At 41.8% G+C, this 25,034-nt stretch overlaps 4 protein-coding genes and 1 pseudogene across 11 annotated transcripts in view; 2 read left to right on the top strand and 3 right to left on the bottom strand.

The window, feature by feature from the left end:
* Nucleotides 1-11,720, bottom strand: part of LOC308078111 (E3 ubiquitin-protein ligase TRIM39-like) — a 19,384-nt gene extending 7,664 nt beyond the window's left edge. Inside the window, exons 1-3 of one of the 3 annotated variants that reach the window (XM_080419194.1) lie at nt 11,604-11,720; nt 9,684-11,359; nt 1,907-2,114 (exon numbers count right to left, since the gene is read on the bottom strand). In XM_080419194.1, the coding sequence (XP_080275320.1) occupies nt 9,722-11,350 (1,629 nt within the window). In that variant the 5' untranslated portion in view covers nt 11,351-11,359; nt 11,604-11,720 and the 3' untranslated portion in view covers nt 1,907-2,114; nt 9,684-9,721. Of the gene's footprint in view, nt 1-1,906; nt 2,115-8,425; nt 11,360-11,603 lie in introns of those variants that run through there. The other 2 variants (XR_013932495.1, XM_080419193.1) reach the window with 2 other exon arrangements.
* LOC308078585 (sorting nexin-18-like) overlaps nt 1-25,034 on the top strand; it is a 244,622-nt gene that overhangs the window by 122,125 nt on the left and 97,463 nt on the right. The gene's annotated exons all lie outside the window — the stretch shown is intronic.
* The window catches only part of palm2akap2 (PALM2 and AKAP2 fusion), a 352,841-nt gene that overhangs the window by 280,973 nt on the left and 46,834 nt on the right, over nt 1-25,034 (top strand). The gene's annotated exons all lie outside the window — the stretch shown is intronic.
* The window catches only part of LOC308078114 (histone-arginine methyltransferase CARM1-like), a 32,104-nt gene that overhangs the window by 3,551 nt on the left and 3,519 nt on the right, over nt 1-25,034 (bottom strand). For 3 of the 5 annotated variants that reach the window (XM_080419197.1, XM_080419201.1, XM_080419200.1), the window contains exons 4-15: nt 24,017-24,303; nt 23,446-23,550; nt 21,913-22,023; nt 20,062-20,239; nt 19,500-19,590; nt 17,888-17,969; nt 16,619-16,704; nt 16,317-16,406; nt 15,719-15,856; nt 14,452-14,541; nt 13,674-13,735; nt 6,356-6,440 (exon numbers count right to left, since the gene is read on the bottom strand). In XM_080419197.1, the coding sequence (XP_080275323.1) occupies nt 13,726-13,735; nt 14,452-14,541; nt 15,719-15,856; nt 16,317-16,406; nt 16,619-16,704; nt 17,888-17,969; nt 19,500-19,590; nt 20,062-20,239; nt 21,913-22,023; nt 23,446-23,550; nt 24,017-24,303 (1,268 nt within the window). In that variant the 3' untranslated portion in view covers nt 6,356-6,440; nt 13,674-13,725. Of the gene's footprint in view, nt 1-6,355; nt 6,441-13,673; nt 13,736-14,451; nt 14,542-15,718; nt 15,857-16,316; nt 16,407-16,618; nt 16,705-17,887; nt 17,970-19,499; nt 19,591-20,061; nt 20,240-21,912; nt 22,024-23,445; nt 23,551-24,016; nt 24,304-25,034 lie in introns of those variants that run through there. The other 2 variants (XM_080419198.1, XM_080419199.1) reach the window with 2 other exon arrangements.
* On the bottom strand, nt 2,113-4,534 carry LOC308078113 (E3 ubiquitin-protein ligase TRIM39-like; annotated as a pseudogene). The gene is made up of 2 exons: nt 3,108-4,534; nt 2,113-2,499 (listed from the first exon to the last, which is right to left on the bottom strand). The product of its transcript is annotated as an E3 ubiquitin-protein ligase TRIM39-like (transcript).

Genomic DNA, 25,034 nt, shown 5'->3' with positions numbered 1-25,034 from the left:
ACACAAACAGTACAATGACGCTTAAAAAATAAACTGCGTACGAGTGGGGTAGGGGTTTGAACTCAACCTTGAAAACAAAACTTTAATCCTACTGATCCAGTACATCACAGATTCAGTGAAAAGGATTTGAACTTACAAATTTCACATTCACATATTTATTGACATGTTTGAAAGGTTTCTCTCAAGACTTGACCATACAACACAAATATATATATAAAAGTCAGGAAATCCTCCAGAACATTTGGCCAACTGACCCTGAATTTCAGAAGCTGAACCAAAAAGATCCCACATTATAGAGATATATTTCATGAACAGGTACAATTTAGGCAACTACTTGTGGCCCAGAGCAATAAGGGCCCCCCAAAGGCTCATTCAAGATGGTCAGGCCCTGTAAAATGTTATGCACATATGCACAGGGTCCCAAAAGCATAAAGAAATGCCTCTGCTCACAAAATGGCAAAACGTTTACTTTTGCTGTCCTTTCTGGTTGCCCACGGCCCCTAGACCTGTGTACTCTAGTCTAGAACAGGGTTGGGCAACCTTTAATATGAAAAATAAAGGCAGTATAAATTATGAAAACGTAAAGTACAGTACACGAAACTATAATGAAAACATGATTTATTGGACTGTTAAAATACTGATGAAAGCACTCCATCCAGTTTTCATGGTTGAATGGTTAAAATTCCTACTTCCTAGTCTTTCAGTTCCTTTCTTTTTTGTCTTGTCAAATGGACTATTGATAGGTTGCCATTGTCATTTCTGTGTTAATTAATTTGTTGGGGCCCTGAGGTAGTCTCAGGCCCAGGGGCCCATGGATCTAGGATCCGCCCCTTGTCTTCCTGCATGCAACCAAGCACTTTTTGCTCTTAAATTAGTACATTTTGGAAGCTGCTATGTAGAGGAGAGAGTAACATAGCCATAAAGTGTGTGGCATGTAACTGAGTAACTGAGAGACTGGATGGACTGGAGACACAGAGGTTATATGCTTGATTTTCAAAGCCAGCCGGCCTGGTGGAGATAGTAACGTAACGTAATCAATGCAGAATCGCTTCTTTTCTATTTGAAATTAACTGTTCTTTAGTAATATTAAAGTACGAGACTGATCATATTTCTGATATATATTATTCCTGCACACTAATGAACAAAAGTGTTAAAGGACGACTTCACCGCTTTTCAACCTATCTTCATATAATAGGTCCTCAGTAATACTCATGATAAAATGGTACAATTTTTTTCTACTCGGTCTGTGTCTCAGTAGCCTGAGGCTACGAGCTCAATCCATGGTCTTGAAGGGCGGACCCAAACACAGCCGCCTGGATTTGTGCGTGGCTTCCTATTGATTCACCAATCTATGTCCCCGCCTCCCCTCCCCTCCCCCCCTCGGCCTGTGCACGGAACACGCTGACGTCACCAAATTTAGAGCGACGCCCCTCTGCACTCTGATTGGTAGGGAGATAACAAGGTCCAAGACCATCGTTCGTGCATCGCTCCCCCAGGCTTTTCTTTTTTGTAACAAAAAAAAATGCATGGGTTTCCGAGGCTAGTGTCTCAGAGGAGGGCTGTGGACAGTTCAGAGTCCCGTCTACCAGTGACATCATCAATGGGGAATCCAAGCTAATAGAAACTGCAGGCTTTCTATTCCTGGAAAGTTGCAATGCAATAAAAGAAGCCATTGTTCTCGTGTTAATAAAAATCTTAATAAAAAATGTGAAATCTTGTTGGAAAAAAAAATCATGCCTAACGATGATGTCACTGGTAGACGGGTTTTGGAACTGTCCACAGCCCTCCTATGAGACACAGACCAAGTAGAAAAAAATTGTACCGTTTTATCATGAGTATTAGTGAGGACCAATTATATGAAGATAGGTTGAAAAGCGGTGAAGTCGTCCTTTAAGTTAAACCTGAAAGCCATAAAACAAAATATACAATCAAGTACTTGTACAAAGAAAGAAATGTAGATATTTAACTGACCCTAACATCAGACATGTAAAGATAAGTTCTTGTGTTTCAATAGTTAGCTGTTAGGACCAACAGTTCAATAGCTTGACTGAAAATAAACGGCTGACTGAAAATAAACCTGTAAATGAGCCCTTCCATATACATGTGTTTCTTAACTGAAGATTCGTCTAATCTGCGTGATTGACAGGAGAGATTATCAGAGGAACACTAGTATCGGTACTTGGACAGAAGAATGGATAGAGTTTCTCAGTGAAGGTGCAGCCAGTGAAAGAATAGAGATGAACTCTGCCCTCCACATTATAAAAGGAGACCAGACCCTCCTCATAATCCACAAACACTCCTACTTTCTGGACCTTCTCTTTTACAGAGAGGAGGACACGAGGGTTAGCATTAGCCATGTACTCATTTCTATTCCTAAACCATATGGTCCAGAAACCATTAATGGGGCTCAGTGAGATTTGTCCCTTCCTGTTGATGGACTCTCTGGCCACTCCTAAATCCCAGTCAGTCTTCCCTTTAACCTGGACCTCATAGTAAATAGTACCTTTATAGACTACGTGACAACCAGGAATAGATTGGTGACCACCGGAGAGTCGGGTGACAGCCGGAATCTAGACGGCATCCGGGAGCAGTTTGGGTTGGCGCCCCAGTCTGTGTCTTCCGTGAGGAAGAAGCCCAACAAATCCACGGTGAGGCCTTTGGGAGGACCATTCAAGTAAGACGCAAGGGAGGCTGCAGTACCACCAGCCTGCAGTACCACCAATGTGATGGTGTCACGGGCCAAGACACCATTACACCAGAATGAAATGTTTGGAGCAGGGGAGTCTGGTGCAACGCTCAGGTCCTGGACCTGGTGAGACGAAGGAGGAGCCCGGCCAGGAGACAACCCACAGAGCCTAGTCCCTCCACGTGCCAGAGCCTCCCCGAGTCCCGGCAGAGTATTTCCGGAGAAGCGGACTGAGTGGCCCTGTCTTGCCCTATAGGACTGACCGTGGGTAGCTACTGGGACGTAAGTCGGGGCCTGATCAACCCTGGCTGGGTCACCTGGGTGAGGGTGTATGTTGCGAGACCCGAAACATCCTATGACCCCAGGCTACAACACTGATGATACGTCCCAGGTGCATCCATGTGATGTTTTTCGTTAAAACTTTCCTGTGGAGAAGCTTTGCTTTCCTACGACATTGGCACATCTAGAGAATCTTTCTGTATTGTTTGGGAGATTCTTAAACACATTCCCAAAATGTACTTGTTTTCCATCATCAGACAGGATGAGTTTGTTATATGCTGTGTCAGGGTCCAGAGTTACATCCACTGCGTATTGCTGGATGCTCCTCAGCTCCGCATCATGCAGTGTCTTCTCCAGCTGAGCCACAGCTGTCCTCACAGTCCCCACATATGAAGACGGATGGACATTGACCTTTGTCCAGTCCTTGGTGGGTCTCCACTCTGTGTTGATGGATGAGAGTTGTGGAGGAGGTGGAGGTGGTCTTCAGTGTATGAGAGCTGCTTCAGCTCAGATCTTCTCTTCTTTAACTCAGTGATTTCCTGTTGCAGATCTTTAATGACGCCTTCAGCCTGTTTCTCTGTCGTTTTCTGCTTCTCTTCAATCACATCAATGAGCTCAGCCTGGCTTCTCTCAATACAGCTGATCAGAGCAGTGAAGAGCTGCATACTGCCTGCTATCTCTCTGTCTGCATCTTTCTTGCTGAACTCCACTGAGTGTTTAACCTCCTCAATCTTCAGTTGTCTCTCCTGGATCATCTGTTGAACTTCAGCCTCTGTTTTTCCCAGCTCAAACTTCTTTCCTTCATATGCCTGCTTCAGAGATACAGTTTGATGTAACTTGTGGTCTACCTCTGTGCAGAACTGACAAACACACAATTGGTCAGTTGTACAAAACAGCTCCAGAGGTCTGTCATGTTTCTTGCACATAATGTCTTCCAGGTTCTTTACAGGGTCGATTAGTTTGTGCCGTTTTAACACTGTGACTCTGTGATGAGGCTCCAGGTGAGTCTGACAGTAGGATATCATACACACCAGGCAGGACTTCAGGGCCTTGAGCTTGGTCTCAGTACAGACGTCACAGGAGACTTCATGTGGTCTAGCCGGTTCTTGGTTTGCACTGGACGTTTTCAGCTGCTTTGACTTCCTGAACTGGTCAGCCATCTCGGAGAGCACTTTATTAACAGAGAATTCTGGTCTCTTATTGAAGGTTTTGTTACATAGAGGACAGTGACACACATCCTTAGTGTCCCAGTAATGTGTGATGCAGGTGTTGCAGTAGTTGTGTCCACATGGAGTGCTGATTGGATCACTGAACACATCCAGACAGATAGAACACAGGAACTGCTCTTCAGACAGGACACTGCTGGCAGATGCCATTTCTACACACTGAGAATAAAAGTGAAAGAAATGTAATTTTTTAATGATACTTCTCACAGCTTAATAGTTATGAATCTGATCTGGATTACTATAATGTTGACAAAGATATAGGCCTACTACTATGAAACCAGTAATATTTACCAAAGACCGGACTGGTGAATTGAATATGAAAGTAAGGAGAAATCCTGTTTGGATACATGTAACTTTTATTCTCTGTTAATGAATAATATATTATTCTCTGCACCTGTCTTTAAGTTCTCAGTAGTTTCTGCAAAAGTCGTGTTGAAAGAAGGTTTTGTAGTGAGCGTATGCTGCCAGCAAACAATACTTTCAGTGTCCGGTTAATACTTTCACTGTTTCACTTTCATTTCACTAGATCTGCCTCACTGAGAAACTCCTCGTAGCTGTTAACCATTCACAGCCTCCACTCTTCTTTGTCCGTGGCCCAAAACGAGCCTGGCATTGGCAGACTGAGAAACTTGTGTGTAAATCCCACGTGACCAGTCTGCCAATGCCAGACTACCAATCAGTGGTGTAAAGTAACTAAGTACATTTACTCAAGTACTGTACTTAAGTACAATTTTGAGGTATTTTTACTTTCTTCAGTATTTTCAATTTTCAATACATTTACTTCTACTCCACTACATCTCAGAAGCAAACATTGTACATTTTACTCCACTACAATTATTTGACAGCTTTAGTTACTTTTTATATTATTATCACAAAACATACATTAACCACTTCAGCCCTATATATATTTTGGCCAATTGTAAATAGCCGATCTACAACCTCACAATGCGTCGCATCGCAATCTGCTATTTTCAAAAGATTTGTATACATTTTGAACTTGTGAAATATGACATTCTGCATTATGAGTACTTTTACTTTTGTACTTAAGTATTTTGATACCAATACTTTTGCACTTTTACTTTTGAATTCCGGACTTTTACTTGTAACAGAGTATTTCTACATTGCAGTATTATTGATACTTTTATTTAAGTAAAAAATGTGAACTACTTTTTCCACCACTGCTACCAATTGATTGCCATGGCCGATTTATGTTTTTGCCCGTGGGTGCTCAACTCTAAATTATAGTTATAGTTCTTGGTGTGGACATCCTTTTAATCAGGCTGAAATGAGTGATACTGTATACACAGCACAGCACAGCACAGCACACGTGCACACACACACACACACACACACACACACACACACACACACACACACACACACACACACACACACACACACACACACACACACACACACACACTGGCAAATAAAAGTGCTTTACATAAGGAATAAAAAGACATTAAAATGCATTTAATGAGGAATAAACAATAGAAATAATAAAATTGAGAAATAAAACAATTAAAAAAAGGCATGAAAAATAAAGGTCAACATGCAATTATGGTTTGACATCACATGTTTCACATACTGAGCAATAAATGTGGATTGTCACTTGTACGTGTTGTGTACATTGTAAGTGTATTGCATGTTTGTGAGACGTCTTTCCCCATGTGTCTTATCACACATATAGTAGTATTTATATATATTTATTTTTACTGTAATCACTGTAGCCATTTCTGTAGCCAATTTTATTGTAGCCTTAAAAAGTGCCAAATTAAGTGTTGAGAATTATATTTAAAAGAAACAAAAAGAAAAAGAAAGAGAGATAAATCCAACTGCATATTAAAGCATAATAATTCATTTGTATTGTAACAGGTAGGCTAAATATAATGGCACCCTGACATCACTGACGGAACCTGTCCATGTAGAACTTGACATGTAACCTGAACAGGGGGTTCCATGGCTCTGCTTTTGATAATACCCCCCCCCATTTTGGGAAAGGTCAACTGCCTGATATGTTTTTATCTGTATGTTTGATAATATCACAGCTTAATAATTCAACGAAACAATTAAGTTACTCACATTAACCCTCTAGTCTCAAATGTTCAAACATTTTTGTCAGCATTTCTCAACAAAAAAAAAAGGCTAAAATAACCCATCAACAAGCTCACGTGTTGCGATACCACGCGTTGTGAGGTTGTAGATCAGCTAGTTTTTGTATTTGTCATATGAAGAAATATATAAGACTTAAGTGAGTGTGTGTGTGTGTGTGTGTGTGTGTGTGTGTGTGTGTGTGTGTGTGTGTGTGTGTGTGTGTGTGTGTGTGTGTGTGTGTGTGTGTGTGTGTGTGTGTGTGTGTGTGTGTGAGGTCAACAATCATGTAGTGTTGTGGATCAGTGAATCTGATGATTCTTCACATATACCTTTGGAGAGAAGAGAAACAAGCAAGTGTCAAGGAAAATTCCATTCATAATATATCAACATATAATAATAGTAATAATTATAATTATTATTTTTGTTCCTTTGTTTTTCTACTGTATGATCATTTCATTCACGTGTGTGTGTGTGTGTGTGTGTGTGTGTGTGTGTGTGTGTGTGTGTGCGTGTGCGTGTGCGTGTGCGTGTGTGTGTGTGTGTGTGTGTGGATGCGCTCGCTCAAAGGGCCATGTGACGCCAAGGGCAAAATAACCAAAGTCCACTTCAATGGAAACAAACTGTCACTTTCATTCTGTGGATTACTACAAAGGGATTTTTTTTTATTGGGGTTTAAAGTTCTACTTACAACCATGACAAGCAAACATTCCTGAACCAAAGTAGTCTACTGTGTTCTGTCTATCTCTCCTTAGCTCCATTCAGCAAAAGACACAGAGGACACACACACACACACACACTCTCTCTCTCATGGCGTTTTAATTCAGAGTAGCCAATTATTTTTTACCCCTTTTTCTCCCAAACTTTTAGTCGTTATGCCAATTGATTCCTCCCGAGTCCCCACACACATTTCTGTGTTGTCACTGCTGTCGTATCCTACTGACTCACCTGCCAGTGAGGAGCCCCCACCAGGAGGACGTAGTGCCTTCATCCTACTCCTCCCGGCCAACAGGTGCCGCTCCAGCCCGTAGGAGGTACACGCAATGACCGATATGACCCTCCCCGAACACGCACCAATTGTGTTCGTGTAGACGCTCGACAAAGCCGGATGCACCACGGTGGATTCGAACGCACAACCTCCGTGGTGGTGGGCTGTAACCTTACCACATGCCAATTATGAAAGCTAAAACAAATGCACTTCAGCTACATTGAAGGGTCTTGTGTCTTGTAAAATATGATTATTATATAATTGTATCACTTTTTTTCTTGTCTTGCACAGTATTACAGTATGTTGTATTTTGTATCAGAAGGTTAAAAATCAATGGTTATGAAATGTTATAAGTGTGATATATTTTTTCTTACGTGCTCTTTCTGATGTTGCCATGATGAGCTTGTTGCTGGTTAGCTTGCTGGTTAGGCTACATGTAAGCTATTTTTCTTAGTGCTTTATAGTCCATGTATGATATTTGACAGGTTTTAGGGGTCTGTATGAAGAACTAGCCGAACATGTGGTATTATATTACCTTTAAAAGGGCATGAAACCCTAATTTGTTTTCCAGTTCAGGTAAAAAAAAACGACAGCAAATTAAAACATGCCAGGCTTTGGCAATGCAGCTGCAGCTAATCAAAGCCGCCATGTTTTAATTTGCTGTCGTTCTTAACCTGAACTAGAAAAATAAAACTACGAAATCAGCCTAGGGTTTTGTCCACCTTTAAAACCTATGACCCTCAAACCTCTATTCATCTCAGTTGTGACAATTCAAATGTGACAATATGAACATTAAATTCACACTGTAAAAACGCTACAATATGTTACTTCTATGTCTTTACATCCGTTTCATGAGTATTAGCTTTTCTTTTCTTTTTTTACTTCATCTTTTCGTGTTTCGTTGTTTTTTCTTTGGGGGGAGGGGATTGAAATAAACATATCTTTAATTTACGAGTGCCTTGCATTACATATGTTGTAATTTCAATAATTTAGGAGAGGATGTTAAAAAATAAACTGCGTACGAGTGGGGTAGGGGTTTGAACTCGACCTTGAAAACAAAACTTTAATCCTGCTGATCCAGTACATCACAGATTCAGTGAAAAGGATTTGAACTTACACATTTCACATTCACATATTTATTGACATGTTTGAAAGGTTTCTCACAAAACATGCATGTTGAGATAAGACTTGAACATACAACACATATATATATTAAGGTCAGGTGGGTCCTCTAGAAAATTTGGCCAACTGACCCGGAATTTTAGAAGCTGAACCTAAAAGATCCGGCATTATAGAGATATATTTCATGAACAGCTAAAATATAGGCAACTACTTGTGTGGCCCAGAGCAATAAGGGCCCCCGAAGGCTCATTCAAGATGGTCAGGCCCTGTTAAATTTTATGCACATATGCACAGGGTCCCAAAAGCATAAAGAAATGCCTCTGCTCACAAAATGGCAAAACATTTACTTTTGCTGTCCTTTCTGGTTGCCCACAGCCCCTAGACCTGTATACTCTAGTCTAGAACAGGGTTGGGCAACCTTTTTAGGCCACCAGCACTTTTACTTTTATTTCGATATACAATGCTAATTAAAACAATGCTAACAGAATAAGTCAATAGTTTAATATGAAAAATAAAGGCAGGATAAATTATGAAAAAGTGTCAAGTACATCAAACTATATAATGCAAACATGATTTATTGGACTGTTAAAATACTGAAAATACTACCAGTTTTCATGGTTGAATGGTCGAAATTTCAGTTCCTTTCTTTTTTGACTTGTCAAATGGTCTATTGATAGGTTGCCAGGGTCATTCCTTCCAAATTAATTAATTTGTTGGGGTTCACATTGGGGCCCTGAGGCAGTCTCAGGCCCAGGGGCCCATGGATCTAGGATCCGCCCCTGGTCTTCCTGCATGTAGTCCTGGCAACCAAGGACTTTTTGCTCTTAAATTAGTACATTTTGAAAGCTGCTATGTAGAGGAGAGAGTAACATAGCCATAAAGTGTGTGACATGTAACTGAGTAACTGAGAGACTGGATGGACTGGAGAGAGACACAGAGGTTATATGCTTGATTTTCAAAGCCAGCCGGCCTGGTGGAGATAATAACGTAACATAATCAATGCAGAATCATTGCCTTTCTATTTGAAATGAACTGTTCTTTAGTAATATTAAAGTACAAGTACTGATCATATTTCTGATATATATTATTCCTGCACACTAATGAACAAAGTCTTGAGTTAAGTTGAAAGCCATTCAATAAAATATACAATCAAGTACTTGTACATAGAAAGAAATTTAGACAATTTAACCAACCCCAACTTCAGACATGTAAAGATAAGTTCTTGTGTTTCAATAGATAGACTGTTAGGACCAACAATAGACTGAAAATAAACAGTTGACTGAAAATAAACCTGTAAATGAACGTTTTCATGTAAAGCTGAAGATTAGTCTAATCTGTGTGATTGACAGGAGAGATTATCAAAGGAGCACGACCGTTACATGGACTGAAGAATGGATAGAGTTTCTCAGTGAAGGCGCAGCCAGTGAAAGAATAGAGATGAACTCTGCCCTCCACATCATAAAAGGAGACCAGGCCCTCCTCATAATCCACAAACACTCCCACTTTCTGGACCTTCTCTTTTACAGGGAGGAGGACACGAGGGTCAGCAAGAGCCATGTACACATTTCCATTCCTAAACCATATAGTCCAGAAACCATTAATGGGGTTCAGTGAGATTTGTCCCTTCCTGTTGATGGACTCTCTGGCCACTCCTAAATCCCAGTCAGTCTTCCCTTTAACCTGGACCTCATAGTAAAACCTTCCTGAGGAGAAGCTTTGCTTTCCTAGGACATTGAGACTCCCAGAGAATCTTTCTGTGTTGTTTGGGAGATTTTTAAGTACATCTCCACAATTCACTTGTTTTCCATCCTCAGACAGGATGAGATGGTAATATGCTGTGTCGGGGTCAAGAGTTACATTCACTGCATATTGCTGGATGCTCCTCAGCTCCACATCATGCAGCTTCTTCTCCATCTCTTGACTGAGTGTCTTCTCCAGCTGAGCCACTGCTGTCCTCAAAGTCCCCACATATGAAGACGGATGGACATTGACCTTTGTCCAGTCATTGGTGGGTCTCCACTCTGTGTTGATGGATGAGAAGTTGTGGAGGAGGTGGAGGTGATCTTCAGTGTATGAGAGCTGCTTCAGCTCAGATCTTCGCTTCTTTAACTCAGTGATTTCCTGTTGCAGATCTTTAATGATGCCTTCAGCCTGTTTCTCTGTTGTTTTCTGCTTCTCTTCAATCACATCAAAGAGCTCAGCCTGGCTTCTCTCAATACAGCTGATCAGAGCAGTGAAGAGCTGCATACTGCCTGCTATCTCTCTGTCTGCATCTTTCTTGCTGAATTCCACTGAGTGTTTAACTTCCTCAATCTTCAGTTGTCTCTCCTGGATCATCTGTTGAACTTCAGCCTCTGTCTTTCCCAGCTCAAACTTCTTTCCTTCATATGCCTGCTTCAGAGATACAGTTTGATGTAACTTGTGGTCTACCTCTGTGCAGAACTGACAAACACACAATTGGTCAGTTGTACAAAACAGTTCCAGAGGTCTGTCATGTTTCTTACACATAATATCTTCCAGGTTCTTTACAGGGTCGATTAGTTTGTGTCGTTTTAACACTGTGACTCTGTGATGAGGCTCCAAGTGAGTCTGACAGTACGAGATCATACACACCAGGCAGGACTTCAGAGCCTTGAGCTTGGTCTCAGTACAGACGTCACAGGAGACTTGATCTGGTTTAGCAGGTTCTTGGTTTGCACTGGAAGTTTTCAGCTGCTTTGGCTTCCTGAACTGGTCAGCCATCTCAGAGAGCACTTTATTAACAGAGAATTCTGGTCTCTTATTGAAGGTTTTGTTACATAGAGGACAGTGACACACATCACTAGTGTCCCAGTAATGTGTGATGCAGTTGTTGCAGTAATTGTGTCCACATGGAGTGCTGATTGGATCAGTGAACACATCCAGACAGATAGAACACAGTAACTGCTCTTCAGACAGGACACTGCTGGCAGATGCCATTTCTACACACTGAGAATAAAAGTGAAAGAATGATACTTTGAATGATACTTCTCACAGCTTAATATGAATCTGATCTGGATTACTATAATGTTGACAAAGATATAGGCCTACTACTATGAAACCGGTCATATTTACCAAAGACCGGACTGGTGAATTGAATATGAATAATGAAGTAAGGAGAAATCATGTCTGGATACATTTGTAACTTTTATTCTCTGTTAATGAATAATAAATCATTATCTGCAGTACTCACCTGTCTTTAAGTTCTCAGTAGTTTCTACAAAAGTCGTGTTGAAAGAAGGTTTTGTAGTGAGCGTATGCTGCCACCAAACAATACTTTCATAGCCTGGCGTGTCAGGTTAATACTTTCACTGTTTCACTTTCATTTCTAGATCTGCCTCACTGAGAAACTCCTCCTTGTAGCTGTGTTAACCCTTCACAGCCTCCACTCTTCTCTGTCCGTGGCCCAAAATGAGCCTGGCATTGGCAGACTGATCACGTGGGATTCATTCACAAGTTCCTCCACGAGGAACTTGTGAGTGAATCCCACCACGTGACCAGTCTGCCAATGCCAGGCTACCAATCAGTGGTGTAAAGTAACTAAATACATTTACTCAAATTTTTAGGTATTTTTTACTTTCTTCAGTATGTCCAATTTTCAATACATTTACTTTTACTCCATTACATATCAGAGGCAAATATTGTACATTTTACTCCACTACAATTATTTGACAGCTTTAGTTACTTTGCAGATTTCATTAACCACGTCAGCCCTATATATATTTTGGCCATTTGAAAATAGCCGATCTACAAGCTCACAATGCGTCGCGTCGCATCGCATCGCAATCTGCTATTTTTTCACACACACACACACACACACACACACACACACACACGCACACGCACACGCACACGCACACACACACACACACACACACACACACACACACACACACACAGTCACACACACACAGGCAATTAAAAGTGCTTCACATAAGGAATAAAAAGACATTAAAATGCATTTAATGAGGAATAAACAATAGAAATAATAACATTGAGAAATAAAACAATAAAAAAGGCATGAAAAATAAAGGTCAACATGCAATTATGGTTTGACATCACATGTTTCACATACTCAATAAATACTCATAAATGTGGATTGTCACTTGTACGTGTTGTGTACATTATAAGTGTATTGCATGTTTGTGAGACATCTTTCCCATGTGTCTTATCACACATATAGTAGTATTTATATATTTATTTTCACTGTAATCACTGTAGCCATTTCTGTAGCCAATTTTACTGTAGCCATAAAAAGTGCCAAATTAAGTGTTGAGTGTATTCAAAAGAGAAAAAAAGAAAAAGAAAGAGAGATAATTCCAACTGAATATTAAAGCATAATAATTAATTTGTATTGTAACTTGTAAATATGGCTCACTGACGGAACCTGTCCATGTAGAACTTGACATGTAACCTGAACAGGGGGTTCCATGGCTCTGCTTTTGATGATAGCCCCCCCCCTACCCCCATTTTGGGAAAGGTCAACTGCCTGATATGTTTTTATCTTTATGTTTGATAATATCACAGCTTAATAATTCAACGAAACAATTATGTTACTCACATTAACAGTCTCAAATGTTCAAACATTTTTGTCAACATTTCTCAGCATAAAAAAAAAATAGTTTTCAAAAATAGCTAAAATAACCCATCTACAAGCTCACGTGTTGCGATGCCATGCGTTGTGAGGTTGTAGATCAGCTAGTTTTTGTATTTGTCATATCATCACCTTGCTAAACTAATGGCCTAAGTAATTTTTTGAGGAAAATTATATTTTTGCCTAAGTCAGCTCCTCATGACACTGGCCCATCTCCTAATTGAAAAGGATCATGCTGTTCACTCCCCTTTTAGTATAATGGCCTAACTCCCTAGTGTGACTTAGGCCAAAATAGGCATTTTTTCGGCCTAAGTCACATGGTTTTGTGACTTAAGCCAAATTATTTACTGATTTAGGCCATTTTGAAAACATTTTTGCTAGTTACAAGTCAGATTTAATCCTATTTAAACCTATTTAAATCTCTTATGTTACATAACTGACAGCCAGTGTTATTTCTATTTAAATAGTCATAATTTGTTATAAACATTTTGGGTGAAATGATTAAGAAATATCATATAGTTTTGTTTTGGATCAGTTTTTTATTTTTCCTGAAAATTTTTTTTACTTAGGCCATTAGTTTAGCAAGGCGACAATATGAAGAGATATATAAGACTTAAGTGAGGATGTGTGTGTGTGTGTGTGTGTGTGTGTGTGTGTGTGTGTGTGTGTGTGTGAGGTCAATAATCATGTAGTGTTGTGGATCAGTGAATCTGATGATTCTTCACATATACCTTTGGAGAGGAAAGAGAAACAAGCAAGTGTCAAGGAAAATTCCATTCATAATATATCAACATATAATAATAAAGCCAATCATGTTTTACCCCTTTTTCTCCCTAACTTAGTTGTTATGCGAATTGATTCCTCCCCACAACATTTCTGTGTTGTCACTCCTGTTGTTGTCATTACTGACTCACTTGCCAGTGAGGAGACCCCACCAGGAGGACGTGGAGCCTTCATCCTACTCCTCCCGGCCAACACTCCCCGCTGAGAAGTGCCACTCCAGCCCGTAGGAGTACATGCAATGACCTTTATCACCCTCCCCGCCCGGCCCAGCTTCCCTCTCCCGAACACTCGACAAAGCCGGATGCACCACGGTGGATTCGAACCCACAACCTCCGTGGTGGTGGGCAGAGACTTTACTACTGCGCCACCCGTGCTCCCTTGCCTCACTTAATTTCAATGACCATTTCATTTAGTTGGTTCTTATGTCTTCTTCCCTGCCTCCTGTCTGTGTTGGATAGCTACAGTACAGTAGGTAGAAACTACTGTCTGTGGTGGGTAGCTACAGTAGGTAGAGAGTGCAATAATACTGTAAATAAAAACTATTCATGCAATTTTTTTGCATGTGTGTGTGTGTGTGCGTGTGCGTGTGGGTGTGTGCGTGCGTGCGTGCGTGCGTGCGCGCGTGTGTGTGCGTGCGTGCGTGCATGTGTGAGTAGGGGCTGACCTGAAGAAAGGATTTTTCAGGTCCAGAGTGTTTCCAGATCTGAACCCTGATTCGTTGACCATGGCAGTGATGTGGATGTCATAACTCCGCCTTGGTTTTAGGGGCAAAAGGAAAATGTGAGTTTATATATATATATATATATACAAAGCCCCGCGCCTAAAAACGAGCGCGCCTTCTCCAATATCCCTGGTTCTCCAATGTTCCTGTGACACATATATATATATATATATATATATATTAGGACATTAGGTCATGTCATGGTTTCTATTTATATAGTATATTTTATATAACATCTTTTTACCTATGGGAAATCTTTTTACAATGTCTGTCTACAAGTTAAAACCCACAGAACTAGCTCAGAATTTCCATTAAGACAATATGGATCTTGGACTTCATGTGGTTAGCCATGATCCTGGCCTCTGCCCCTGCCCTAGTGGCCTTCCCTGTCCAGTGTGCCCTGACTTCCTAGTGTGTTTTCCCCTTGTTCTGCTCACCCCCTCCCCTGTCTGTGCATCCCTGATTGAAAGATTGCTTCCACCTGGGCAACCCAGCTGAAGAGCTTTTGGTTGATGGGACTTGATGTGTATATAAGAACTTTTGCTTGTTAACAGCATTATGTTGTTTGAGCTAGAGTTTATCATTAAGAGGCTGTTTGAGAGTTTGTTTGAGTTTATGGTTATTCCTCTGTGAAGTTCATTTTCTAAGTAAAGACTTAGAAGACTTTGAGGTGTTATGACAGTCAGTCATCTAGACGTCATCTAGTTGTCTGTCATAGATGACTATTATCTATGATGTGTGACACATTTGGCCAAGGTTTCAGCCTGATCCGAACCTCCATCATAAAACTTTAAGTTAAATATTTCAGAGTACAAAATATATGTGGCGGGGGATATTTTTTTGCTGATTGTTCCAGCGGTTTATGTGATTTGCTACGGACACACACACACACACACACACACACACACACACACACACACACACACACACACACACACACACACACACAGAGAGAGAGACCCTCTTCTAGACAGCTATTGACTCCTGCAGAGCCATGCCGTAAAAATACTAGCACTCTTCTCCAAAACAGAGTTGCCGTATTACACTTGGTGCTATGTCGATAGCTCAAAAATGTTTTTTTGTGTGCATCAAAATAGTAATAATATGAATAATAATATGACACAGAACAAAAGTTTGTTTGCTTACTAAAACCATCTTAATAACAGGGGAACATTATAACCAAACACACCATAACTCTCCCTCCTCCTACCTCTTGTTGTCGGTGAACACGACGGTACCCGACAAAGTTTGACCCAGTTTGGCAAACAGCGGCGTCTGCAGCAGACATCTGACTTGGTACCAGTGAGTCAGTGGTTCTGAGGGGGCGGTAGAGAGCCACACAGTGGAGCTGTTGGAGAAAAGGATGGAGAAAATTTAGATGAGTTTGTCTCTTAGAGCAGTGGTTTTCAACGTTTTTCCTCCCTCCCAAATTGATATGTGTAGTTGGCCGTCTGCAGATTTTGTGCATGGGACCCCCATACAAGATTTGTAGAAAATAGTCGATCTACAAGTTCACTATATGTCGCGATTTTTTAAACAGCCCATGCATATGTTTAAAATGATTAAACTGAATTTGATGATATATTAACTAATTTAACTGGGGACCCCCTGGAACTCCCTCAAGGACCCCTGGGGGTCCCCGGACCCCACTTTGAGAACCACTGTGTTAGAGCAGTGGTTTTCAAAGTGAGGGCCTCTGCCCCCAGGGGGCTCCAGTGGGGCCAATTAAAAAGGAACTAAACAAACCAAGAGACAAACAAACCAAAAACACTGAAAACGTGACAATTTCACGTTGTGTTGTTTTTCACCTGGATCCCTGAAAGGCCACATCAAACCAGAAGGCAAGACCATGGACCAGACCAGACTGGAACAACGTGAACACAAAGGGAATCTCCACTCTAAAACCAGCACACACACCGCACACGCACACACGCACACACACACACACACACACACACACACACACACACACACACGCACATGCACACGCACACGCACACGCACACGCACACGCACACGCACACGCGCACACACAGACAGACAGATGACAGTAAGGTAAACATACATGACTGGCCATTATTTGGGGTGTAATTTGCCACCTGACCCTAACCTTCGCAGCTCTTCCTCTTTAGCTTCCAGGAAGTTGACGGTGTACTTCACCGACCTGGACATCAGAATTTGCATGTCAAACGTGTCCTAATAGTAACGAAAAAATATGTTTGTATAGAACCAAAGCAGTGTTTACAAAGGGAGTCACACAGCACATAAACAGTACACAGTAAACTGGAAAGAAAATAGAGTGAGTCGAAATGAAAAAGAAAAAAAAAAGTAGAAAAAAAAAAACATGGAGGAAATTTGCTCTGATTAAACTAGAAACAGGCTCTCCTCGCAGTGCAGATCTCCGCCAGGCTGGGTGGACTACCCAGGGCTGTGTCACTTGTGGGGCAGGACACAAGGAAGCTGCGGAGGGGAAATATAGTTGCAACTTTGTTGTGTCCCCTTCGGGCAGAAGTTAATTCACTTTTTGAGGTGCGCTACAATATACAGAGACTCCTCAACATGCGATCAATCATCAATAATGAGGTTTGATCACATGTTGCGTTTATATGACGTTTTTTGTAAGAAATATTGCAGGCACAATTACAGTATGTAACAGTATGCAATGTCAAAACCGTTTTTGACGGTCATTGTCACATGACTCATACAATCATTTGTACCTAATGCTGTTGCAACAAAAAGTGACCTTACAGTAAGTATCATTGCAGCCTCCCCATAGCCAATCGGATGGTAATATGAAGATTCAGAATGACACATGTTCATCATCATCCCATGACTTCAGATATAATGTGTACCGGTTTATGTGAGTTTTGAACAACATCTGTAAGAGTGGTAGCAAAAAGTGTTTTCTGAAGTAAACGCAAAATGGTGGAAAATCTAGTTAGGTGGAGGTGGTGTGGCCTATATGGGGAGCTGCGTCATGATCCTAGGAATCCAGCATTAGGGTCAAGAGTTATAGGCCAAAATTGTGTCACCATGATGCCGATTTTAATGAGGCCGATTTTAAACATTTGACTTCTGTCCTGCACTTGGACACGATCGTTTGGATGTGTGTGATTCTGTAAACCTTTTATCATGATCACCTGTGTCTACTTTCTCATTGTGTCTATTGAGTAAATTGAATTTAAGTTCATCAGTAAAGTGTTATTTCACCTTATCCTGGTTTACAGACCTCTTTATGGATAAACCATAAGAGAGAGAGGGGGAGAGAGAGAGAGAGAGAGAGAGAGAGAGAGAGAGAGAGAGAGAGAGAGAGAGAGAGAGAGAGAGAGAGAGAGAGAGAGAGAGAGAGAGAGGTAGTGGTAGTGGTAGTGGTACTGACCATGATTGGCTGTCTGAAGAACTCATCCACGGCAGCGCTGTGGAGACCACTGAGGTTTATCCCATAAAAGCACCTCTGATGCCTGGAAAGAAAGAGACTGAATATGACCATCCACTGAATAAGGAATTTACTGTATCATAATGTACTGTACTAATAGCACAATATAGTTTCAGTAAAACAAACCAAAAACACACACACCTATAATGTATGACTCACAGAAACCAAAGAAATACAGAACAAATACTAACAGAACAGTGTGAATCAGAAGGAATAGAAACCTAACTTGTTCTGAGTCCTTTGCATTCTAAGGTGAAGCGAGTAAAGCCGGTGGCAGATCTAAAAGCTTTATTATCTAACTGAACCAAATTCAACTAAATCGCACCAAACAGAACTCAACTAAATAAGCCACAATAAACGGAATTGAACTACACTAAATGGCATAAAATGAACAGGGTCTTTAAGAAGTCTGCGTTTGATTTTGACCATTAGTTTACAGTTTGCCTTCATTCCTCAGAGGTGACTGAGCTTGTCATCCCCGCATACTGGTGTGGATATCACACACACACACACACACACACACACACACACACACACACACACACACACACACACACACACACACACACACACACACACACACACGCACACACACACACACACACACACACACACACACACACACACACACACACACACACACACACACACACACACACACACACACACACGACGGTATCAGATCAATGATCTCTAACTGTACGAATTGGGCCAGTTTAGGCCCATTCTTGTAGAGATCTCATGGATATCGAGTCTCGCGTCCTGTTCTCGACGTAAAAGAAAAGGCTTTTGTTTTTGCGATGCCATTACCTGAGGAACCAATCATGCATTTATTTTGCTTCATAACTTAAATGTCTAGTTTTGAAAATAATAATATAATCACAATATAACTTTAGGATTCATTTTATGATTCACCTCCGATTCAAACCTTCAAATCTACAGAGTCTCCTGCCTGATGGTGTGTGTGCGTGTGCGTGTGCGTGTGTGTGTGTGTGTGTGTGTGTGTGAGTGTGTGTGTGTGTGTGTGTGTGTGTGTGTGTGTGTGTGTGTGTGTGTGTGTGTGTGTGTGTGTGTGTGTGTGTGTGTGTGTGTGTGTGTGTGTGTGTGTGTGTGTGTGTGTGTGTGTGTGTGTGTGTGTGTGTGTGTGTGCGTGCGTGCGTGCGTGCGTGTACAGTATGTGTCAGAGCTGGTCTGAAGTGGAGCGTTTTATACCCGACAGGATATACGCCTGACTGGGGTCATAGCCCTACAGCAGACCCTGGGTGGGGGGTCCAGCACCGTGTGTCTGTCTGTCTGTGTGCGTGCGTGCGTGCGTGCGTGCGTGCGTGCGTGCGTGTGAAAATACCTGCCAACACTCCCGGTTCTAGTGGGAGTCTCCCTCTTTTTAACCCTTTTCTCCCACTGTGCTCCCAATTTGTGATTAATCTCCTGATTTCATGCACAATGCAATGTGCGAACAACTCTGCCTGAGCTGCACCACTAACTAGTCACTGTGCTCCCTCAAAACCACTATACTCAGTTTGCTGTGTGTGTGCGTGTGTGTGTGTTCTCTAACCAGAAGCTAGCTCTTGCGTAGTGTTCTATGTAGAGTTGCTCATCAGTGAATGGAGCCAAATGGATGTCACCAGATGAAGGAAACATCCGACCTGCACGAAGAACACAGACATGGATAGACAGGGGAGACAATGAGATGAGATGAGACGAGATGAGAGAAGATGAGCTCTTATCTACAAGCTCACAATGTTGTCACAAACCCGTGTTCTATTTCTAGTGTACCTTTATTTTGAAGTATGTGTTCTAGTGTTTCCTGTCATTCTTTGAGGCAGTTTTTATATTTCTTATAACCATTGTTGGCGTCATGACTACATCCACACAGAATGCGTATATGAGGCGGTGATAAAATGGCTTAAAAAAAATAAAACAAGGTTGATTTTTCACTACAAATAAAAGTCATCAGCATGTCCCCTCAGGCCCAATACTTGGTCCCCTCCTTTTCCCCCCTTTACACCAAATCTCTCTATGTTGCAACGTGAATGTAAACCCTATTTCCGACCGTTTTATTCATCGTCACTGCCGTTAGTGTGCATGTAATGGTATCTCAGTGTCTCTTCTCCTACCGTTAGGTCTGAGCCACTTCCTGGCGTACAGGAAGCTGTCCATCGTCCGCTCGCTGAGCAGCATGTATCCGATTGGTTCAGAAATGATGATATCAACCATCTCCGGGCAGTTGACATCTTCCATCTTCCCCTCCAGGACGACGACGCGATCCGACAGGTGGTTATTCTGCACCAACACCTGTAGACGGGAGTTCATAGCTCTTTACACCTTGTTTTAACACGTCAATGCGACTTTTGGCTGTAATCGGATACAGACAATCTGCCGGACAGACCGGTGTCAAACTTTGCACGCACACTCCCAGTAGGCCCAGGAAGGCACTCCACCCAAACATTTTTAAATCGGCCTCATGGTGGCACTATAACAGCCTGCTTTTATGTTCTGGCCAATAACTATATTGAACCTTAGGTCGTACGGTTCAAGAGCACACCCATCTGGTTACATTGGAGCACTCTCAGAGTTAAATGAACGCTGTGAGTATTGTACAGTGCTAGATGTAGGGATCATGTTGATGGTGAGTTTGTATTTTGAAATGAAACCTTCACCAGCCCCCCAACTGAATGCTGGTCCAGATGTCGGCTCAACCCATTAACTACCAAGAATGCCACGCTCTGTAGATCTCTCCCCTCTCTCTCTCTCTCTCTCTCTCTCTCTCTCTCTCTCTCTCTCTCTCTCTCTCTCTCTCTCTCTCTCTCTCTCTGTGGGTATGTTTGTGCATACGTGTGTGTGTGTGTGTGTGTGTGGGGGGGGGGGGGGGGTGTGTGTGTGTGTGTGTGTGTGTGTGTGCGTGTGCATGTGCGAGTGTGTGTGCGTGCGAGTACATATGTGTGCGTATGCGTGCGTGCACGTATGTTCACGTGTGTGTACTGTATGCATTGTACAGTATGTGCATTGTATGTTCTGTATGTGCATTTGTGTGTACCGGTGTGCGTGTGTGTACGTGCGTGCGTGCGTGCGTGCGTGCGTGCGTGCGTGCGTGCGTGCGTGCGTGCGTGCGTGCGTGCGTGCGTGCGTGCGTGTGTGCGTGTGTGTGTGTGTGTGTGTGTATGTGTGTGTGTGTGTGTGTGTGTGTGTGTGTGTGTGTGTGTGTTTCAGCTTTGCTGGAGCCAAAACCTAAACCACCAAACCCTGGAAATATGATCACAGTGCCTCTCTCTCTCTCTCTCTCTCTCTCTCTCTCTCTCACACACACACACACACACACACACACACACACACACACACACACACACACACACACACACACACACACACACACACACACGCACACACATGCACGCACAAACACATGCACGCACAAACACATACTTACTGTAAGGGGTAGGGCGAGTGTATTCATGACCGACTTGACGATTGAGAATTTGATAGCAGATTTATCACCACCACATGCACATGCACATACACATACTGTACACATACACATGCACACGCACATGCACACATGAACTACTGTACGGTATACATGCTAACCCATTTTTGACAATGAAAGGATTAAATGTTCCTTGTCCTCCAGGCTTGTTACTAATACTCAAATCAAGAAATATCTGGTAGAGACCAGAATTATGTAGGACAGAAGGAATATATGATTGAATCCGGGGAAAATGAACGTTCACCAGCCTACTGTTATTTGAAGACAATATCGTTACTAATTGCTCTTGTATGTGTTCAGTATTTATGGGGCTTGGCAGGGTTACTGAACATTAGTAAACATGAGTGCCATTGATCTACACAGGGAATAGAGCCTGCAACCCTGACAGTGTTAATTAGAGTCTGACCGATATATTGGTTTGGCCGATGTATTGGAAATTATTTAGAACTACTAAATTAAGTTCTAACATTATTCACCCACTGACCTTTGCGTACTTGGCCATGGGGCTGGTCTCAACAGCATACACTTTCTTTGCTCCTGCTTGGATCGCGAAAAAAGACAGGATAGCAGAACCACAGCCCACATTTAGAACCACCTGGACAGAATGAGACAGAAAGGAGGAGAGATGGACAAAAAAGACAACAATTATGTGTTGATGGGCTATTTCTGTCAAATAACACCGGTAACACTTGCTATGCATCTATAATGCATTTTAATAAACATACTTATAACACATTATAATCTGCTTATAACACTGTATAACTAGAAAATTTGCTCCTCAGAGCACAGGTCTCCGCCAGTACTGTTCCTGATTAATCCTGTCTTACCTATTTATATTACATATTGTCACGTGTCACTTGACCAATGTTAGCTTGGCTGATGGAAGCTCACTTCAAAAAATACAAGTGATTTTTTGAAGTGACACACCTATTTATAGGTTTTTATTTCGTCACGCGTCTCGCTAGCCAATCAAAAGCATTGGTGACAACATATTGTCACGTGTCACGTGAAGCTTGACCAATGTTAGCTTGGCCGAGACTGGGGGGACACACGGAAGGACAAGAACGAAAACATACTCTCCACCTCTGGCGGAGACAATTATAGTTATAAGAGAACAGAGAGCCGAGCAACTGTCTACTAAGCCACAAGTCTGCAGTTTCATGGAGTATGCCTCACTCAGCTGGATGAGTGCTCCACCTACGCATCTTGGTCTACTTGACAATATCCAGAGGAAGGCCCTCAAGATAATTGGAGTTGAACAGGACACTGCCAGTACAAAAATCTCCATCCTTATAGCCTTAGCTACAGAAGACAGTCCTGTACAAGATGCACACACCCCACTGCCCCATGGACCTCCAGGATATGCTCCCTCCTGCTCCAAGAAATTGGACATAACCTTTCTCCATACTGCTGTCCGGGTGTGGAGCAGCCTACCAGAGCATGTAGTTGGTTCCATCACAGACAATGGTCTCCAAGCCTTTAAACGCAGAGTTCACAGACATCTCCCGAGTCCTGACCACCTCTCACACTGCTGAGCTGCAGTGAACCTTATGTTTGGCCAATGGATACATTATCTGACTGGCTATTGTTCACAATTGCATTCAATAATAATGACAATTAAAAACAAACTCATAAATACCCATGATGATTTAAATCAATAATCATCACACATTACAAAGCATTTTATAATCATTTATAAGGTCGGGTATGAATTTCAATCGGCTAGTAATTGGTTAATGTGTACACTCTGAGTAACAAATGGATAAACAACTCTCCAGTTATCTGTACAAAAGTACATATATATGTACAAAAGTACATACAGTATAACTGATTGCCACCCTCACCATGCATTGAGCTGAGTCGACGCTTTCCGCAGGCGCTCACTTGGCTCGTGCACTTCGCTCAGCGTGTGCACATGTTGTTGCATGCCTCACGGCTCCATTTCAATGCCAACGTTTCATCGATTGGACATGGTCTGAATAGACCTCACAGCAGTCTGCTCAGAATCAGTTCCTACCTTGTCTCTGAAGTCCGTCTCATTGAGCAGAATGGCTCTGTGGTACGTTGCCGTCCTCATGTAGTCCTGAAGCGTGTTCTGCTGCTGGGACAGACAACCATGGAACTACACGCACTCACACGAAAACACACACACAAACGCACACAGGCACGTAGATGCATAAAGACACATACGCACAGTAACAAAAACTACCAAGCTAAGGTCTGTCTATCTGTATTGTACATATATTACTGTACATATTTTGATTTTTGATTTCTACCCATTTATATGATGTTTTTGCATAGTAGTGTATATTTGTCTGTCATTAAATGTTTCGATGAATGAGTACAAAGGACCCCAATGGAAACAAGCCATATAGTGCTGTCTTGGGTTTATAATCCTCTTAACAGACCTTGTATTGAACTGTACTTCCCTGTCCTTGTCTTTGCAAACAGTTAATAAAGTATACAATCAATCCATCATGGTCATCATATCTAGACCCTGACCATAGTCACAAATAGACCAGGGTCAGGGTTTGAGGCATTGTGTGTGTGTGTGTGCGTGCGTGCGTGCGTGTGAGAGAGAGAGCTACCTGGTAGCAGCGTGGAGAATAAGAGTCTTCAGTGCTCTGTGCAAACACACTGGGATGTTTCCTGTATGCTTCCTGGAAGGTCTCTCCACCCATTGTTATCTCCATCTCTCTATCCTTGTCTTCTCTCTTGTCTACTTCATTGCATCCATCCTTGTCTTCTCTCTTGGCTACTTTATTGCATCCATCCTTGGATCCTTCATCATTATCTACACCATCAATATCTTCATCGTCGTCGTCGTTGCAATCACCGATGACTCCTCTCAGCAGCCTGTTGAACTTCTGCATGTCTGCACAATCAGGAATAACAATCAAAATCAACCTTATTTATCACATGATTATAAAAGAGTGGGGGACATTTCTTTCTTTTTCCGAACTCAGATATTTTGCAATTACAGAAAGAGTTAGATTAGGGAAGAGAGAATGGAGAGGAACAGAACACATACTGTAACAGAACAGGAAGACATAGACACATCAAAATACAAAGTACAATGTACATAAGTTGCATGGTTTGAATGAGATTGCAATGGATAGGTAGCACTATGGAAGGCCGAGAGGCCCAAGATGCTTCTTGTGGAGGTGGAAAGCATATACAAATAACAGCAGGTATATAAAATCACATTCATGTGCATGCCTATTGGAGACATGGATGAATATATGAAGACGAGAAGAAATCAGAGACATGAGGCACGTTGATGTTTGTTATAACCAGATTGTGTACAGCACAAACATATACTACCTTATATCCATTATAATAAGCGTGGACATAAATCAGGTCTCTGATAATATAATTGTCAATAAACGTTGACAATTAAGTACGCTGAGAAAAACCCTCTAAAGCATTTTTCCAAATTTGGATAAAAACATTGGACAATGTAAAAGAAAACACTTAAAGTCAGAGAAAAACTATATCCCTCCCCATGGATGAACTCAGAAATTTCAAGTCTTCTCAATTTCTACATTAATTAACCACTTAAACCCAATTGACCTGGATCCCCTCCTTTTGTCCCTCTAGCACATT

This window comes from Gymnoscopelus braueri (genome assembly GCF_963280865.1).
Source record: "Gymnoscopelus braueri genome assembly, chromosome: 22".
Taxonomy (NCBI): Eukaryota; Metazoa; Chordata; class Actinopteri; order Myctophiformes; family Myctophidae; genus Gymnoscopelus; species Gymnoscopelus braueri.
Note: the sequence above shows the minus strand (reverse complement) of the source record. Positions and strands in the feature narration are given on the sequence as shown.